The sequence below is a fragment of the Lonchura striata genome, chromosome 5, assembly GCF_046129695.1.
Source record: "Lonchura striata isolate bLonStr1 chromosome 5, bLonStr1.mat, whole genome shotgun sequence".
Taxonomy (NCBI): Eukaryota; Metazoa; Chordata; class Aves; order Passeriformes; family Estrildidae; genus Lonchura; species Lonchura striata.
In genome coordinates this window covers 25,765,463-25,785,285 of record NC_134607.1, presented here as the reverse complement: position 1 = coordinate 25,785,285, position 19,823 = coordinate 25,765,463, and the positions used below count along the sequence as shown (strand labels likewise).

General features: G+C 44.9%; 1 protein-coding gene across 4 annotated transcripts; it reads left to right on the top strand.

Annotated features, from left to right (window-relative positions):
* Positions 1–711: 711 nt before the first annotated feature.
* On the top strand, positions 712–19,380 carry LOC110467620 (histone H2B 5). 4 transcript variants are annotated; one of them, XM_021524823.2, is made up of 2 exons: positions 712–861; positions 14,746–19,380. In XM_021524823.2, exon 2 carries the CDS (start codon positions 14,775–14,777, stop codon positions 15,153–15,155), a length of 381 nt encoding a protein of 126 aa, XP_021380498.1. In that variant the 5' UTR covers positions 712–861; positions 14,746–14,774; the 3' UTR covers positions 15,156–19,380. The 4 variants fall into 4 exon arrangements, with proteins under 4 accessions (XP_021380498.1, XP_021380501.1, XP_021380499.1 ...); XM_021524826.3 differs by lacking the exon at positions 712–861 and adding an exon at positions 1,300–1,357; XM_021524824.2 differs by lacking the exon at positions 712–861 and adding an exon at positions 1,393–2,407.
* Positions 19,381–19,823: the final 443 nt, after the last annotated feature.

Here is a 19,823-nt window from a genome sequence, read left to right as displayed (position 1 = left end):
GACAGCCGGGCCACCGGCCGGCGCCTCCGCTGGCTCCCCCGCAACCTCCCGGCCCGCCCCTTCCCCCCGGCCCGGGAGAGCCAAACAAAAGGGAACGGAGGGACCGAAGGACAGCAATCCCCTTCCCAGGGTCAGCGTCCGAGGGTGGCGAGAGACACCGCGCCCCGTATGCAACCCTGCCCCAGGGAGGTGGCACCGGGCTAGTACAAAAAGGTGTGGACACCCCAAAAAATTATTATTATTTTGATTATTATTATTCCTCCAATGCGGCCGGCGAGGCACTCACCCTGCTCGGAAATCGGAGCAAACTCTCATTCACGCTCCCCGCCGTGCCCAGGCCGCCGGAGCCAGGCGACGCCCCGAGAGCCGCCGGCCGCTGTGCTGAGCCGGGCCGGGCCGGGCCGGGCGCGCCCGCTCCGCCCGGACAAAGCGCGGCGCCGCTGCGGGCGAGGCGGCAGCAGGTGCCCGTCCGCCGCCGCGGCCGTGCCGAGCGCCCCGCGCAGCCGCCGCCGCCGCAGCGCCCGAGCCGCTCGCCGGGGCCGCGCCGCGCGCCCCGCCCCCGGCGGCCCCGCGGCGGGAGCCCGCAGAGGCGGGGGCGGGCGGAGCCGGCGGGCGGGCTATGGGCGGCGCGGCGCGGCCCGGCCAGCAGCAGCGGCGGCGGCGGCGCACAGCGAGGGGCCCGGCCGGTCTCAGCCTGGTCGGGACCGGAGGCGGGTCCCGTTCCCGCGGCCCACCCGGCGCAGCGGCCGCCGGATCTGCGCGGAGCGGCAGCGAGCGGCCCCCCAGCCCCGCCGCCCGTACCTGCCCCGCGGCACGGCGGCGCCTGGAGCTCGCCCGCGGAGGAGCCCAGACGCCCAGCAGGCAAGACCCTCCCCTGCGCCGGCTGCCCGCGGTGCGGCAGCGGCGGGCGCCGCTCGCCGCAGTGTCCGCAGCGGGGTGCGCTGCCCGAGCGGGCGAGCTGCCGCACCGCTGTGCCGCGATGCGGGGTGCGCCCCGCCCTGCCCTGCCTCGTGCTCGACCCTGAGCCCCGCCGAGTCGGGGCTTCGTCCTTCTCCGGGCTTGGCGAATGCACCGAAGTGTGTCAGCCTTGCCACTGCTTTGCTGCGGTCGTAGGAATCGTACTGCCGGGGCTCAGTGCGCTCCGGCTAACCGGGGGCTGAAGGCGAAGCCTGGGCCGAGGCAGGGCTGGGGGCCGCAGCCGGGCTCTGCCTGCTCTGCCCGCGGTGCCACGGCCGGGCTGGCCGTCTGCTGCCCGACCGCGCACATGCTGAGGAGCCCGGGCCCTCGGGGAAGGGAGGGACTGTCCTGTGTACAGACCCCCACTGTGTCAACACTCTGTGAGGTTGTTAATTATTTAGTAAGTGTATAGGGCTGTATACCATTGCTCATGCACTGTTTTTTGTGTTTTGTCTTGCTTGTGGTTAACCCTGATCTTTTTTCCATAGCTTAAAAAATGCAGGGAGTACATGCCATAGGGAAACCCTTTTATTTCTCATTCCTCTCACCTCCAGTCTCACAGGTTTGGGATGCAGGGGCTGCCTGAGTGGCTGCTGTGCAACATAAGCAATATTACACAATTTTGTAATAGATTTGTCTACCTCAGCATGCGCCTCTAGCGCAATGAAGATGAGCTGTGGTTTGCTGCGCGGTGTCCTCCAGCCAGCCCCTGGAGAGGGTGGCCCTGTCTCCACTGCTTATCTCCAGCAGATTTGTCCCTTTGCAGGGTGGTGATTGATGGCACGTTCTGTGCTCACCGGCATCCTTGTATTTCTCGTCATCTCATGCCCTTTGCATGCTGGCTTTGTAACGCTTTCATTTTTTGATATCAAGAATTTATGAATCAAAAGATGGGGGAGTGTGGAGGCTGAGTCAGATCGTGAAAAAGGAAAGCCAAATGAGAGTGTGCAATTGCATATCACATTTACAAACATGGTTTCATTCATCTCCATATGCTGCTCCTGTTACTACTAATAAAGCTCTGGTTTCTCAGACTGGAGCTACCCTGGGAGCACTGATCTTCCTGGCGTTTTTTCTCTATAGCCTCCATAGTATTTGTGTTACAATATGTTATTTTCCTGATTATGTTTTCATTACATTGAACAGGTTAATATCAGAAAGAATTTGATAATATGAATGTACTTCCCACACACTCCCTCTTGTTCCTATTATTTGGTGATCAAAGGAGTGACAGTTTATTTACAGGCAGCAATTTCTTTCCCTCTCTACTGGGCAAGTTTCCTAATTCTAATAAGAAAAAAAAAAAAGCTTTTTTTCCTGAATGCTTACCCCTGTTTCCTTCTTCTTTCTTTCTTAATTTACTAATGATAGCCAAATCCATCATAATGATTTTGGAGCTGCAGGAAATTTACCTTTGTCTACAGAAAGATTTCTGCAGAAGCCTCTAAAGGTAAAGGAAGCCAGAGACGAAGGTCTGCTTTGAGCAGAATGCTGTCTGGGGTTTACTTCCCCAGCAGGGAGGTACAACTGTAGTGTGTACAGTAATTAATTTAATCCAGCATTGAGAGAGAAGGAAGAATTATTGTATTGGAAAAGAGGTTTTTTCCAAGTATCAGATGTAAGATTTAAGCAGCAGTTTCAATGACCTTTGTGATTTCTGTTTCAGACAAAAGGCAGCAACCTAGTACAAAGATATCATTATCTTCTCCCAGTGTCATCCTTTGTTCTCCTTGGGGTTAGCCTGTCACTTCCTAGGGTTTGCCTCTGTCCCTTGTTGGGACAGCAGCATCTCTCACCCGTGATTCTGAGCAGTGCTGTGCTAGCAGGTGATTTTTTTTTCCTGATGCTCATTTCCTCTGCTGCACAAGGTCTTTTTTTCTTCTTGTGACCCATCTTATGAATTTCTCTTTTCCGTGTCTTATTGATACTTAAGTATTTCTGCCTTACCAAACATTGTGCTCATTACTTTACCTTCCTCCTCTCTCTGTTTTTTGTCCACTTATGTCTTTTGTCTCATTTTTGTTCCCTTTCATATATCTTCTTCTTACACCTCTTTTTTTCCCTTCTGTGTCATTCTGTTTACCCTCTCCTTCTCTCTCCTTTCTGACATCTCACTTCTGTCCACTGCCTAGCTCTGCCTTCCTCTTGACATTTCTTCTCCAAGCTGATCCTTTGGTCACTGTCCTTTTCCTCCCTTACATTTACATATATTTTACTTGTATATATATATATATATATATTTACATATATTTCCACCCCACATCTTTCACTCTCAACCTGAAAACAAGAAATTTCTCATGCTGATAGTCTGATCCTATTTCATCCCTTTCATAGCATCTGAAGTACACTGTTCCTGCCCATCCTCATATATTGGGTAGACTGAAGAATTAAGTATGTGGGAAGTGTTCCTAAATTCAGACGTGTACTTAAGAAAGCATCTGGGTTGGGCTGCACTGTGAGCAGAGCAGATGTTGTGCTCCCACTGACAGTTCCAGAGGAGGACTTCAAGCCCCTTGAACTCAAAGACCTAATGACATTCTTTTTACATTTCTCAATTTCAGAGGGTTTTTTTTTGTAAATAAAAATACTTAAAATTTAAGTGAGGGACACTGCCTTATCTTTGAATATGCTGGATTGACCCAAAATAAGACCTCACAAAATATTTTTCTTTTTTCACCCCATTGTTTTGTTTAATGCATTTGTTAAGCCACTTTTTTGCAGTTACTGGAAGAGAAATGGTTTCTCCTCAGCAGAGCTAAGTTCTTCCTCTGAAAAGGGTTCTGTGTGGGGTGAGACTGGGATTTCAGCTTGTCAGCTTCCCTTTTTTCTGAAGCCATAGGGAGAGGAGTGAGCTGTGACTGCAGGATCATATGCATCGGGTGGGAGATGGAAGAATAGATGCATAATCCAAAAATGCTACATTAACCTCAGAGGGTTGGGGGAAGAGTTGTTTAATAATTTTTTCCCTTGACTACCACTGACTACGAACACCATCATTGGGGATCAAGAGCAATTGTTAGATTTTGCTATTTAGATATAAGTCTCAGTTTTTAAAAATACAATTTATTATTTAAACTACTTTTTTTGTTCAAAGAGCTTACTACTAACTGGCTGGAATGAAAACAGCTCCATCCCACGGATTCCACCTCCACCTTCTGGCAGCTTACCTGACTCATAAAGAGAAGGGGGGTTTATATGCCACCTACATCAACTCAACATTTTCCTTTGTGGTGAGACTTAATCACCACCCTTGTCATATTATTTCATCGACCCTCTTGGAGTAGGAATTCTTTACCTTTCAAACCAGCCTTAAAAGTTCTTATAAATAGGGTGAGGGTTTTTTTTCCTGAATTTGATGAAAGTACATAGGTGGTCCAATGCAGCAAGGTTTTTTGTGTTATTTTTAAAAAGATAACCTTTACCTTAGGACCATGGATGAGAGAGTTTCAATTTGCAGAGGACATATCTCTGGCATGTGTCACCTAAAGAGTTGAAATCCATCAGCTGATGGTAGAGGACCATCCCCCAGGTGATCACTGCAGGTGGTGTGTGCTGAGGGGGAAAATGTGGGCTTTTTAGCCACAATGATCAAGGATGTGAGTGGGCAAAGTTTGTCAGAGGCAGTGCCTACATTAGACACAGTCAGGAAGGACAGATATGCTTTTGGGCACATCAGATCTCTCCTTATAACCTATTTGTGTAACCTCTGTGACTCTGTCTCTTGTGGAGAAAGAGATCATGTGAAGTAGACTGATATTTGTCAAGCAGAAAATACTGCATGAGAGAAGACTGCAAGGTAGAAATGAAAACAAAGCACAGAGGTGGCAATGCAATAGGTGGTGTGTACAGGAGGCAATGGAAGAAAGGGTAGGAGAATAGAACCACCCCAGGTTGTTGGAAGTTACAGAGAGGACATGAGTTATGTTAGAAGGCTGGGGCAAGAAGTGTGTGACAATTTTTTCTGAAGAAAATTCTTGAAATGACTAGGGGAAGGGCAGAAAGGAAGGTATTCTGGAGCTCAGCACTTAAAGATAAAACCTAGCGTGAAGAGAGGCCGGGGAAGGCATTTATTAAGAATCTCCTCATTTCTCTATCACAAAGGCAGGCAGAATCAAGGAACAGGAAGGAAAGGGAAAATTGAAAGGACTGAAGTGAACCATTGGTAAATATCAAAGAAAGAAGCATAGGGAAGGAAGCTGCTTTCTTGTTGACAGAAAGGCAGATGTCTTCTTTGGGTCCTCTGGGGGACCTGGAAATTGAGTGAGTGACAAGTGTGGTTCTACAAGATGGGAGACAGAGAATATTCTGTCAGGAAGGAACTGTCTAACCATACCTAATATAAATATAGGCTGTTTTCATTCCTGATGTGTTTGTCTTAAAATGCACTGCAGGTGCAGCAGCTCTGCCCTGAAGACATGGAGGCTGCAGCTGTCTGGACCTTCCAGTACCACCCTCCTCTTTCTTGCATGCCAGAATTAACCCTTCCCTCATCTCCTGCACTGTGGGTCCTCAGCCCAGCTCCAGTCATCCTTTATCGACTGCAGCTACCTGATAACTGGGACACAACTCAAGAAAAGGATTTAGCAGTCACCTGCAAAAAGATAGGCTTCTGGAAGCAGAGGTACCAATGAGCTCTGTGGAAGGAGTGTGCTGGGAGAGGCACCAGCAGGGAGGGAGAAGAGCAAAGGGTGAGCACTTCATCTGAGGAAGAAACAGCTTGGGAGACTGTTGGACTAAAGCAATGGAGAAACTAAGGGCATGGAAAGCTCAGGAGGAAAGTGAATGTGGGAGGATGGAGCCAAGGATGGTTAAAAATAATAGTCTTGTACAGCTAATACGGCACTCCACTGGCATTTTAAACCTTCTGCCTTTCTGAGTTCTGAAAAGTGAGCTTTACATTTAATTGTTCTTACTACTACTGACCATCCAGGACCACTGTAATTTTGTCCAGCAGCCCCCATTTTCTTCACTGCTGCTCTAGTGGCTGCAACCAAGTCTTCAGTATACTGCTTATTTACATCTTGCCTGATGTAAATATTGGTGTATCCCCAGTTATACCTTGATTTCTCTGGAAGGGAGATGGTGTATTTTAGCTTGCATCAGCATAGTGACTAGCACAATAAATTCATGCAATAATCTTGCTATCACAAATTAGAGGTAAATTAAAACACTATTCACAAGCAATTTGTGCAGTGTGGAATTTGGGCATGGGCTAACTCAACAGCCATTTCTTTTAAAGTTTCTGGAAAGCTGCCAGTTTTTCAACCCTGTGGCTGTTGAAAGTACTTTGTTAGTCTCTGTACAAATACCACATGTGAGACAAGACCAAGTGGCAGCAGACCTGCTGGGGCTTTGAACCTCCTGGCACTTGTAATAGATGTGAGAAAAAGAAGGAAGGAACAATAAATAAAAGAATAAAGGAAAGAGAAGTACAAAGTGAAGGACATCTGTGTATTTTGATAACAATTATTCAGTAGCACAGCACCATAGAAAAATGTTGCCTGGTTAATATAGAGCAATTACTTGCTATGCTGGAGCCATTTCCTAGAATTTTTATAATATCAAGTTTTGTCTTTGAAATATGGAAGAAATGTATTTCTTTGTCTTTCTCTCCTCCTCCCTTGCCTTTATCCTCCCAGTTCAAATTAAGGATGTGAGGTTCCCTTTCATCTCCAGTGTAAATTTATTCATGAGCATTTTAAAACAGTTTATTGTCAGTTTTTGTTTCAGAGTTTACTTTTACCTTCAGCAGCTCTTCTGTCTTTAGTGCTTGTCCCTGTCTGTTTCTGGAGAAAAGCCAGCTTGCCTCTTCAGGGTAGCTTTGCCAGAGCTGGCTGTCCCAGCCCTGCTTCTCTCCTCTCCTTCCATCTAACAGACTCTCCATTTTCCTGTTTCCTGCAGAAGATGACCTCTAATGCTCAGAGGACTCTCTGCCTGTGGTAATGTGATCTGGTGGCAGCAGCAGAAAAAAGTGTTAGTGGTCTTGGATTGTGTTCCAAATCCAGTTATTGAATTATGTGAGATCTGGGGAAGGACATTTATCTTTGTTTCCCTGCAGGCTCCAGTAATAGTCACATATCTCTGTTTTACAGTAAAATTGCTTTTACCATGCCAAATTAATTATTAATACACAAATTACAGTATTAGAGTATTTTCAGTATCCTGTAGCAATGAAGTCAGATGCTGTGTCACTTGCTGTCCTTTAGCTTGTGGTATGGCATGCAGTCCTTTTGGATATACCTGTCTGGTACCCCACCTCCTGTGTTTACAGTCTGTGTTCCCAGGCTTTACCACTATTATAAAGCAGCTTTCACATATCCCTGACTTTTTTGATTGCATGCTTTCTGCTATTTTTTTCTGAAAGCGTTTTCAGGATTTGCTGAAATGTGAGTAATGTAACTGGGAAGTGATGATTGAAGTGAGAGACTCATTTAGAAGGAATGCCCATTTAGAAGGAATGTAATCATAATTGATTACAACTGCACACATCATGCCCTTGCCTGACACTTTCTCCCCATGTAGGGGGATAGTTGGTGATGGTAATGTCCAGGTCTGTTGAGCATACATGCCTTGGACCCATACAGATACCTTGAAGGTTGTTAAAAGGTTTTGCTGGGTTCATTTTATCCATGACATTGAGAATATGTGGTAACTACATAGGTACATCACTACATTGTGATGTTCCTGTCACATCACTCATAGAGCCTTAATGACCTTGGTCTAGTCTTCAGCCTAATATAGTTTACACATAGCTTTTCACTTCAGCATGGGTTTATGTCCCAATTGTTCTTCTCAGTCAGTGGGGTTTGGCCAAAGTACACATTTTGGGGTACAATCTCAGCTTTTGTTTCTTTTTGCTGCAGCAATTATCTGTGGTGCTGGAAAAGGGTTCCAGGAACCTGCCAAAGCCTGGGTGTGGGGTGTGTAGGAGGAAGAGGTGCTGCATGCATCTGCGTTGGTTCCCACATAACTCCTACCTTAGCTCGGGGCAGCTCTCATTTCATGGTGAAGCCTCTTCTGTCTCTTCCACCCACTCTCTCCCTACGGCCTGCAGGTGTTGGGCTGTAGCTTCTCTCCTATTTTTGGCTGAATGGCTGAATTAGCACATTTTTAATGGATGCCTTTTTCAGCACTTATGAAAATAGTCTAGAATTTTGATAATTCTCCATTACTCTGTAAAATGCATGAAAATAGTGTGCTTAAATGTGATAGCAGTTCTTCAGGCTTATTGTCATTACTAGTTTAGAGACCATGGTTCCACTGTAGAAGGTGTTATTTAGATATAACAGCCTTAGTGAGTTTGTGCTTGTTTCCTTTTCCAGAGAAATTGAAATTATGTGGATAAAAAGCAAGTTATTTTCATTTTTGATACAGCACAGAACAATTTGTTTTTATTTTCAAGGCAGTTTTTATTTTCAATAGCATAGGATATCATGGAATAAGTAAAGTGCCTTTCTTCCATTGGTGTTACAGACCCCAGTCCTCTGATTTTGGAGATCGGTTCACAGGGTTGCTGCTGTCAGATTGGCTCCCAGTGGGTCCAATTGAGTTGAAGTGGGATATGAAGGGAAAAAAAGGTTGTTGCTTGAGGAAAGGATTCATGGCAGAAGCAGAAAATCCTGATGATTCTAAAACTTGGAGAGGAAGCTCATGGTGCATTTTATGTGTGAGGTTTTGAGTTATTGATAAAACACCAGGAAGGAAGTGAGCCTGCTTGTGTTCTCTGTTGGACTCCGTTGGGCTTCCTGAGGATGGTTCTGAAAATACAGAATCATGCAAGTTGGAAGGGACCCACAAGGATCACCAAATTTAACTCCTCCAGGTTTCTCTGAAACCCCAACACTCTGGGAAAGCTGACTAGAGTGTAATTGCAGCAGATGCTGGTACTGAGTGTACTCCTCATACTTTTAACAGGTATCCATAGAAAATGTCATTCTCCTTTTTGTATTTATTGGATAATTGCTCAAGCATGTAGAGCGAAGCTATCCCAAAGCAAGTACACAATGAGTACTCTTACAAAGAGCAGATAATAAAGCTTTTTTAAGTATTTGTTTATTAACAGTAACAAAACCTTGATAAACTATGAAGTCATATTTTTGTGAAGTAATGAGCTTTTTGGATTCCAGTGGAAATCAGTGTCAGCTGTTGGTGTTAAACATCTCTAAACATTGTACATGTGCTTTCAGACCTGTGTTAAATCCCCATTGACTACAGACACTTTTAATCAGCATAATGGATTTAGTCTCCTGACAATCATTCTTCTTGCAACATTGTCTCTCTATTACTCTATTTGACTCATGGGTAAGATTTTATTTTTTTTTTTTAATTTCAGTGTATCTTCTATGCAGAGAACTCTGATGTAGAGTCCTGCTCCTTACTTTGTAGGTGATAATACAAAATCTGTGATTGATACCCCTGCAGCACTGAGAAGTACTTGCAACTTGGGCAGGAGTAGCACAGGAAATTACGGTTGTTAGTGGTGATTAAAAATATGCTTTCTAAAAATCATAAATTGAAATTATAGAAAAGAACAGAAAGGATTCCTGTAGTATTCTGTAGAGCACTCCCAAGCAATGGGTTAACACAAGCAAGATAAGTATCAGTCAAAGAACTTGGACACAGTGCTCTGTTCTGCTTGTATTTGTTCTAAAGAAATCTGAAGATCTATGTGAGCCTGATGGGTCTGTGTCAGGGACTGAGTTTGTAGTATTTCTTTTTTTGTCAGTGAGTAGAGGTCATCTTCAATTTTAGCCTATAGTCACAGTCCTGTGTTCACTAGATAATTTCATGTGTATATCCAACTTTGCAAGGTAGCCATTTAAATGAAAATTTTACAGGAACAGAGATAGAAAGTGCAGCAGAGCATGTGGAACTGAGGATGGGATCTTAGTACTGTTACTGGATTACTTGGAAGGAAACCTAGAATCTCAAAACTGTTTTCTGCACCCCTGTGCCACTGGAAGAAATCAGGCATTTCAGATTAGTTTACCTTATTCTAGGAAATTCTCCTCCTCACTTCAAAGTAAGTATTACCTCATCATCACATGCCAGACAACATACTAAGGGAAAAATTCTTTTCAGACCAAAATACAACTCTCAGTTTTTGCACGAGGCAACATCACCAATGTCTCACAATGACTCATCATGCTTCTGATCTGTTTTATACCTGGGGCAGAGCTTGCTACCAAATAACCACTAATATTGTTTGTTTTCTCAAGTATGACTATATAATGACACCTGACAGATGAACAAGTTCTTGTATAATAGTAGATGGCCATACATAATAAAAGGAAGAGGATTTGCAGTTTACAGAAATTCTCTTTTCCAATAGCAGTCATTTGTTGACACACTGTAATTTGTAAACTATATTTACGAGATCTTACAAGCATTTGAGAGCAGGTGAATCCATTAGAAAGCCTTTTCCTTTTGGTGGAAACATTTCCTAATTTTTTACTCTTTGTGTTTCAAAGAAAATTACACAGAAAGCAGCAGAAAATTTCATTTAGTATATCTTGGCATGAAGGAATAAAGCCAAGTATTCTTTCTCTTATATAGTAGGAGAAAATTAGGAAAGGGGCAATAATTGGGCAGAACAGACAGGACATTCCTATTTAAGGGGACAAATTATTAGCAGGTGCCTGTTGGCTCTCATTTGCTCTAGCAAGGATTAAAGTAGAACATCAGAAGATTAACAAATATCAGAATTTCAGATGTCCAAAAGATGAGAGCTTGAGTTTTTCTTACAAATGTTTAACTGGTCACCAAAACCTCCTAAAAACAAAATGCTGATTCTATAAATACAACTTTTATGGTTGACTAGGAAATTACAGAAAAGGAGTGGGGATATACACCTTCTGGATGCCTCAGAACTCATCATAGCAAGGACAGCTTTCAAAAGAAAAAAAAAGTAAGAAAAATTCCAAGTGCTATTTCCAGCCCTGCATGAGGAGAGGTCCAAAAGGCCAGTTCATAGTCCACCCATGGTTACCCATGCACACTGCTGGCAGCAGCTTGGCACTGGTCCTACAAACTCAGCAGCAAGGCCAAAAATGAGCAAAAATCTTGCAGGAGCTTCCCTGCTTGTCTCTCTCCATTGATACATCAAGCCTGGGAATAAGAGACAGCATCAGGTTAAATGTGGGATTTCTCAGCAGGGCTCCTCTCCCATTTCAGATCTGAGAGACTGTGGTGATTTGTATCTTTGAATATGTTTTTCCATTCACTTTCCTTTTAATGATGCTGAAGAAAGGAGTGTCAACACAAAGGAAGATACATCTGTCACTCTGTACTGCTCTGGTTTCTGGCAGCAGTCAGGCCGCTGCTTGGAACTGGCAGGAAAAATTACTGTGGTTGGTTTTGTTGTTGATTTTCTGAGGAAGGAAAAAACTGCCAGCACTGATAACTGATTTAACTCAGAGCATACAAGCTATAAAGAAAAAAATGTTCCCAGAGATTTTTCTCAAAAACCTGAAACTTTCCAAATGTGCTGCTTGAAAGTGCTTCTCTTGCATGGCCATACCCTGCATCCCAGGGACCTCAGTGGCCTGGACCTGGAGATGAGCACATCCTCTTCTTAGGGAATCTTGGGCTGCATTATCCCATGGGAGATGTCAATCAAGGGAACACAACTCCTAAAATGTTTTCTACCCAGTTCCAGCCTCCAAAAGTCACAGAATGGATGAGGTTGGAGGTGCCTCTGGCAAACATCTAGTCCAGTCCATGCTCAGAGCAGGGTCAGCCACTGTGGGTTTCTCAGAGCTGTGTCCATTTAGATTTTGAGTATCTCCAAGGATGGAGATCCTACAACCTCTCTGAGCAACCTGTGCCCAATGCTTGGTCTACCTCACAGTAGAGAATCAGTTATGCTGGCAGCACTTCCAAAATAAAAATCAATAATTGCTAACCTCTTCAGGTTCTCTCTCCAACTCTCTCTCTTCTTTTTTTTTTTTTTCCCAAAGGAAACAAAGATATGCAACTATTTTTATAAAAATAAACCATTATTTTAAAGGTCACTTTTTTGTTTTCCTCAATAAACTTTCCACAAGGACGCTTTGGGAATAATCCCACTAGTTCTGTCTTTACACCAAAGCAGCACCTGCTGTGGATCACATTGTACTGTTGACAGAAGGATTTGTGATACTGGTGACCATTATTAACATTATTTATTTAGTACCTGGCAAATGCACTCAGGCTCTGTGTGCTAGGCACTGCCCAAATAAACCACAAAGAACAACCTGTTTTCAAAGAAAGTGTTATTTACCTGTTAAACAGTCAACTGCAAAGAAATGGGTGGAGAGAAGCACAAGCTTTTGTGCTGATCTCTGAATTTCAGCATCATTGCTTCCCCCATTGCAGCTGTACATGGGAGGGGAGTGAGATCCAGGCTGTGCTACCCAAGGGTATTAGCTGATCAAATGGACAGAGATGTCCTGTACATGTCACCTGTTCTGGAGCCCTGTGAAATCACTCTGGTGCCTGTTGTGCTCTCTATTCATTTTTTTAAGGCTGCAGTAGAAGTGCATTTAAGAATTAATACTTATTTTAGGAGGATGTACTTTTCAAAATGCTTAAGAAATACTCATTTGCATTTTTCAGTTGTGTTTTTCAGTGAGGAAAATGAGCTCAAAAGAAAAATGAACAAGTGCAGTTATTTCGTCTTGTAGAAAAATCATATTCCATTTAAAAGGCATATTTTCAAGTCTACAAACAAGAGCAGTAGGGAATTTCTTTTCCCAATACTGCTTCCCAAATGGAGAAAAAAATGAAGGAAACTTGTTATTTCACCAGAGCAAGAAAATATTGTGTTTAAGGGGGCAGGTGTCAGTTTTGAAAGGTGTCCAGAACTTTTGGGGCAGTCCGGCACTTGTCCTTCTAAATGCTGCCACTGGGAAAAATTCCAGAAAAAAATAAGAAAGGACATGAGGTGACAGATTCAAGAAAATAATGTCTTTGGAGAAGAAGCTGCTTTTCTGGAGCACAAACACAGCGCTAAGTACATTAGTGCTGACTTCGGCTTCTAGACAGGAGGGTGTTCTGGAGGGCTGTGGTGCAGGCCTCTCTTCCCCACTCCACAGCATCCCCAGGAATGCCAGCCTGCCCTTCCAGCTGGGCATAACTCTACTTGCAGTGCCCAGGGTTGGCCCTTGCCCGGTGGCTGGCAGACCATGTGGGTGCCAGAGCCAGCGCTGGTGCCTCGTCAGGCAGAGCAGCCAGCGGTGCCCTGCTGCTCGCTGCAGGCTCCCGGGAGGCAGCATCACTCAGGCTGATTGGAGCCTTGGAGGTGATTTGGAAGCAGGAGCTGGTACCCACTGAGTGTGAGTGGGCACATAAATCCAGCCCCGGGATCAAAGATGTCTCCTCCCACAGGGAGCAACCAGGTGTTTCATACAGACTCGTTTGCAGCAGTGCTGCTGCATCTGGCTCTGATTGCAGATGGAGAAATCAGACATCTCCCAAGGAGGAGAGGCAGGGCTGAGCATGCAGCCATTGCCTTGGCACAGGCACTGTTTAGGTCCTTCTCTGATACTCAGGGTGTGCAGACCATATGTTACATCCCAGCTTTCTCTCTTCTGTTTACTTCTATCCATTTTCCCATGTGCCATCAGCCCTGAAGCTCTTTTTTCTCTACTAGTCTCTCTTAGCCAGCAGACTGTAATTCCTAGGTCATCTTCAAAGGAGATGCAGAGCAGTAAAACCCAAGCCCTGGGGTGATGCTGTAAGCTTATCCTCCAGCAAAACCTGGAGAAGCCTTGTCTTTCAAGGAAGCATTTGAAGTGTTCCCTGAAACACAAAACCATTTTCCAGGTTGCAACACAATTATTCCCCTTGGCCCATGAAGTAAAGCACATGTAAATTTGAAGTGTAGGGGAGGCACACCGTTTTTTCATGGGTTTATATACTGGTTTTTTGTTACTGCACTTCTGGATGAGAGCAGTCAGCTGCAGGTCATGGTTCTGCACGTTGTGACCTAATGAAGAAAAACTTAGAGGGAGGATTGGGCATCTTTGGGGTAAACTGTCCAGCAAAGCCTTGTTCTCTCAAAGGCAAAAAGCATCAAATAGCAGGAAATATTTTTTTCCATGAGCATGTAGCCTAAAAGCACTTTGTTTTTTGACTCCTATCCACATTTCAGTTTCTCACCCAGGTAATTCCTGCCACCTCCTCTAAGCTTTTCAACTCTGTGGTATTTTTTGATAGCAAATGTGAATACTCATATATTCCTGTAGCTCAGCCATCTAGCTTATTATTTTTTATATTTCACTGGAAAACATGGTGTCAAAAAATAGCCACAGAACTGCAAGCACCCTCAAAATAAACTTCTATCTACGTGCAAGTAAAAAGAGTTTATTGGATATTGTAAACTGCATAAAATAATTTTGACCAGTCTCATGTAAAGGTGTCTGGAGTGATACCTTGCAACAGTCTTGGGCCCATTCCAGCAAGATTTGATTTAATTCATGCTGCAGTTAGTGTTTTCTTTGGAACTGCAGTGTTCTAAGAAAGATGTTTAGGCTCCATCTCATATTTATTGAGTAGATGCCAATTAGGCTTGTGTTCAAGAGATCTTGACAATGCCAGTGTTGCAGTACTTAAAGAGAAAACAACAAAACAACAAAAAGCCATACACAAAACAGAGAAATTCTTGCTGGCAGTTCAAAAACGCAGGGCCATGGGGTGTTTGTCTCAGATTCTGAGCTTGCCTCCAACTCAGACTCTCATCTTGCAGTACAATTATTCTGTAGAAGGTCAAAAAAGAATTTGATTTTTTTTAATATTCTCTCCAAGCAGCTCCAAGACACAGCGAAAGAGCTCTCAGGATGCCAGAGCCAGCAAAGTCAACCTCAGCTCCCAAAAAGGGCTCCAAGAAAGCCGTGACAAAGACCCAGAAGAAGGGCGATAAAAAGCGTCACAAAAGCAGGAAGGAGAGCTACTCCATCTATGTCTACAAGGTGCTGAAGCAGGTCCATCCTGACACTGGCATCTCCTCCAAGGCCATGGGCATCATGAACTCCTTCGTCAATGACATCTTTGAGCGCATTGCTGGAGAAGCCTCCCGCCTGGCCCATTACAACAAGCGCTCCACCATCACGTCCCGGGAGATTCAGACGGCCGTGCGCCTGCTGCTCCCAGGAGAGCTGGCCAAGCACGCGGTCTCAGAGGGCACCAAGGCTGTCACCAAGTACACGAGCTCCAAATAGCCAGACATCCCCTCTGCAATGGGACCATTGAGCAGCGGGCCCTCCACGCCAGCACAGGTAGGCAGCCATGGTCTGGATGAATGGTCACAGCTATTATCCACAGCAGTTTGCAGCCTGGGGATGCCCAGACAAAGAGGAGACAGCGATCTGGATGTCAGCTGATTTTTATAATCTGTTCAGGATGTTGACAGGATTTGTCAAAGCTGGTAGTGGAGGCCCCTGCTTTTACATCTCATTCAAAGAACTGACCAACCATGGTATATCCAGTCTCCTCTGTGCTTGGCAAACATTCATGTTTGGCACTGGGAGCGGGGACTGGCAGCAGCAACACAGAGACACCATCACCGAAGTCTTCCTGTTTGACTGCTTTCTCACAGTCATCTGATATGGGAACTGAAGAGTCAGCGCTGCATCCTCTCTCTCAGAGCCTGAATCCCTCCTGGTGTGCAGCAGCTCAGCCCACCCTGTGCTGGCAGAAGCGGCATCAACAGCTACCAGGCACATATTGATTCAACAGCTATCTGTGCTTGACAGCCTGTTTTAAAGAGCAAGCCTGGCAGGCAGATGCCCACGTTGATACCAAGCACTAATCCTCCTCCTTGCTCTTGATGGATGAGCCATGGAGCAGGATGAGGGTGCTGGCGCAGCTGCCCACTGCCTCCCACCTTGTGCTAAGGTGGAGGGATGGACAAGGTGGGATGTTGGGAGTGGGTCTCTATCTTTCCTGGCTGCTGCTTTGCCTGCCTTAGGACTTGCTTTGGCATGCAAGACATTGCTAATTCTGCTGCTTTTCAGAGACTTTTCCTGCCTTGATGCTGCCTGGGTGTTCCCTTCCACCGTAAATGTGGGCAAGATGGGGTGGTGCCCATGGGGGTCCCCTCTCCTGTGAGCAATAGGGTGGTGCAGGACAAACAGCACAGATGTTTTGGGCAGGGACTGAGGATTTGGAAGGCATCTGGTGTGGGAGCACAGGTGGTTAGTGCATTCTGAGGGGTGGGAGGAAACTTGCTCCCTGCAGAGGTCACTGCAGGCAGCTCTCCTGGCCCTGCCCTTCCTAATTCATTCAGCAGTTAGAAAGCAAAAGCAAAATTGGGGGCTGGATATATAAGGACTCTTGCCTGCATCCCAGATATTTAAAAGATTGAATAGTTTTAAACTACTTCAGATACGCCCCGTATCTTTTCAAAGCCCGCAGTAAGACGAGCAATAATGAAATCGTGATAAAGCCATAGAGGTTAAGGGAGGAATGTCTTGGTTACAGGTTTATCTTGCCCAGACTGCTGGATAGCAGAAGGGCCTGTGTAGAACTGGTGTGAAGTTGAAGCTTCCTACTCAAAACACAAAATTAGCCAACATTAAAAAAAAATCAAAGTCTCTGGTAGGCAGCAACACTCAAAGAAAAAAATATTCATGTCTAAAATAACAACAGCTTTCTGCAACTTAGTCTGTAAATAAAAGGAGCAGCAAGGAAGTAGGATCCAGAACTAAGTGCAGATTCTCCCTAAGTTTCAAGACCTTGTTTTTCTTTTACCTTGTTTTACCTATTAATTAAAAGGTAAATTCATATCCCAAAATAGCAGCCATGCAGTGCATTTCTATCTTTCCCCTGCATTTATCTCTATCCTGTTTCTTTACACTTTAAGAGTGATTGGGACTTTTGGCAAGTTTATGTTGCTTTTGGATCTGTAGGACTCTGCAGCTCCAGAAGATTCACGTTGCAGTCATTTTTTCCAGTTGGTCTGAGGCACAGCCCTGCTCTGAAGCCTGAGAGCAGCCTGGGGCCTGGTGTGGTCTCTGTGCAGGGGTGAAGGTCAGTTTGTTGATGGGCTGCTTGCACACCCCTGCTCTGGGCATGAGCTCAAAGTGTGTGTGACCCCACACTTGAGAGGGGGCTTTCCTCCCACCCTCTGCTCAGCAATAGCACACAGCTGTGTTTCATAGCCTAGTGCCAGCAGGAATCTCTGCTGGTAGCTGTCAGAAAGAACAAAACCCAGCTCCCTGGGTGCCAGCACCCACAAGGAGCAGCTCCCAGCAACAGCACCTGTATTCAGTAGCACTGGTAACCTGGGCCTCTTGGCCAGGACACTTTGCAGGTGAAGTTTAGTACTTCCTTTTGTTTCCAATCAAATAGTCAAAATCAGATACCAAAGATTAACATGTACCTGCAGTGGGCCTAGAGCCACCATCCTTGACACCTCTGCCACAAGAAATCTGGGCAGTGGATGATGCATCAGGGGGACTGCTGAGAGTGAAGGGCTGGATGGCATTGCTGCAGCTTTCTTCTGTCCCTCTGAGCTGCAGGTCAGAATTCATCCTCCTGGGGACTTCTCTTGAAGGCAGGAATTCTGAGTGGAATGAACCCACTCCAGTCCAAGAAGTGTGTTTGAGCCAGGACACACATCTTCCAGGATCACCTGGCCTCTAAACTCTCACTCTTTTGAGCAGAGCAGAGTCCCACTTGAGTCGCCACAGGCTGCAAGAAATCGGGAAAATAAAATTAGGTATTGGCCCTCCAGGGTCTCCTGGGCAGCTCAGGGAGCCAGGAGTGAGGGCACTCGGATGAGAGCTGCTCACTCTATACTCAAGAGTACTGGTTCCATTTTCTTCTGTCAGTGTTGTCATTCTTCATTTTTGGAGATTGTTTCAGAGGGAGGAGAACCAGTCATTTAAAGCTACAAAAATACTTGAAGGCTTAAAGAAGATTTTTATATTGTCCAAAGCCAAGTGACTGAAACTGGTCATGCCCATGCATTTATAGTTTAGATCGTCTTTTTATGCATAATTTGCTCTTCACTGTCCATTTGTATTTTTTTTCACTCACTCCTGACAATGTGAAGCACAGGATTGAGGAACTGATTCATGTTAAAACAAACCTTTTTTTTATTTTTTTCCTTTCTTTCAAGTTTTGTTTTAACCCTGTTCTAGTGGCTGCTCTGTTCTCTCACTGTTGTACAGACATTTGTGCCAGCAAAGGGAAGGGATGAGCCAGGAAAGGCAAAGCTGGTATAAGCTAGGACTGACACAGAAAGAATTTGGGAAGTTAATGTACAGGACACCATCCACAGCAGTTAAATTGGAATTAGTTTGCATGTGATGAGCTTGGGCTGAGCCTTAATATTAGAAGCAACAGAAAGTGGTCTAAAAGTTCAAGGATTGATTGTCCACTAAGTAATCTGAGGTGTAATATACTTCACAGTTTCCTGGTAAGAAGGTTTGCTGCAGAAAATGGATTCTGCACTACAGGATCAGTACTTTTAAAGAATATGTATTTCCAGCTCTGGAATTGAGAAAATGTTTTAAAATTGAAGATAATATACCAAGGCCCACTGTCCCTACCTGATTCCTACTGCAGTCCCAAAAGCATCTCTGGGCCAATCTCTGGTGTTTTGCCAATTAAAGTAAATCAACTACAGATTGAAAGTTGGAGCATAAGATGAAAAAGGTAATACAGCCTTGATACTAACCTCATATTAACCCCAAGGATATCACTGCACCGAGTTATTTGTTTTCATGTACAATTTAAAAGAGAAAACAAGCTGCTATAGATCTTCTGATTACCCACCCTGCTTCCCTAGAAGGGCCTAAAGTCCATCTGCCTTTCACAGCAGAGTTCAACCTATAGAGGAACTGAGAGCCCACCTACATGGAGGCTTGCTCCTGCTCAGGACAGACAGGTTTTTAGTCAAGCATGGGGAAAATGAGCAAAAACAAGTGTGGAGGGCTAGTGCTATCCTGGACACAACTGTGTGCCCCACAAAAGGACACTGAAGAGTCCTGCCCAGTGCATTTGTGTGGCCTGTGTGCCCTTCACTCTAGTAGAGGCCATATGGGTAGCCCCAAGTCCTGCCACCCCTGGAGTAGAGTTTGGCATGGCCTCTGCACAGCCCTGAGCATCTGTTCCATCATAGCATTTCCTAATGGTTTACATCCAGATCACATTGTTTACAGGGAAAGGAAGAATGGGAACTGAATAATACAAATCACTTAATGACAGAATTTGGAGAGTTTCCTGGGACCACCACCTGGGGAGCAATCTTTCATGCTTACTCCGTGCATGGTATCTCTTGGGCTTATGTACACAGAGTTTTTCTGACAATAAGTGTTACATGAAGTATGATCCATGTTATATTGCTGTTGGGTTATGACCTTAGTGCTAATTACCTGCTTTCTGTTAAGTGTCTAAATAAAATGTAACTTCCAGCCTGTTGGAAGTCAATGGTTCCCAGCTGTCGGGGTGTCTTTGCTTCTGCCTTATCACTAGTGTTCCCCCAAGCCCTGCATTTCTCTTTCTCCATATTTCCTCCAGACCTGGGGTGACAGCAGCCCCCCTCCAGCAGAGATGGAGCACAGCTGATCCTGACAGAGGGTCAGTTGTCTCCCCCCCTGGCATGGAATAACTCACGCACTCTAAGATGCAAAAGAACAAAAAGGGGGCAAAATTTTATTTCTGACCTCGCAATATATAGAATTCCAAAAGTGACAGTGGGTTGGAGGATGAAATTGCCACCTCTCTAACCACACTGGTCAAACCAACAGTCCATCAATTCTCTCCTCCCACAAAGAAGAATGCAAAACAATCATTATTTACATGAACAGTGTGTGAGAACTCCAGTAGAAATATGTAAACATCAGAAGGCATAAAAAACTTTTAAAAGAACAGGGCGACAG

What these genes read in the sequence shown, in the direction of transcription:
- LOC110467620 (XM_021524823.2), top strand. Translation starts at nt 14,775, where the DNA reads ATGCCAGAGCCAGCAAAGTCAACCTCAGCTCCCAAAAAGGGCTCCAAG.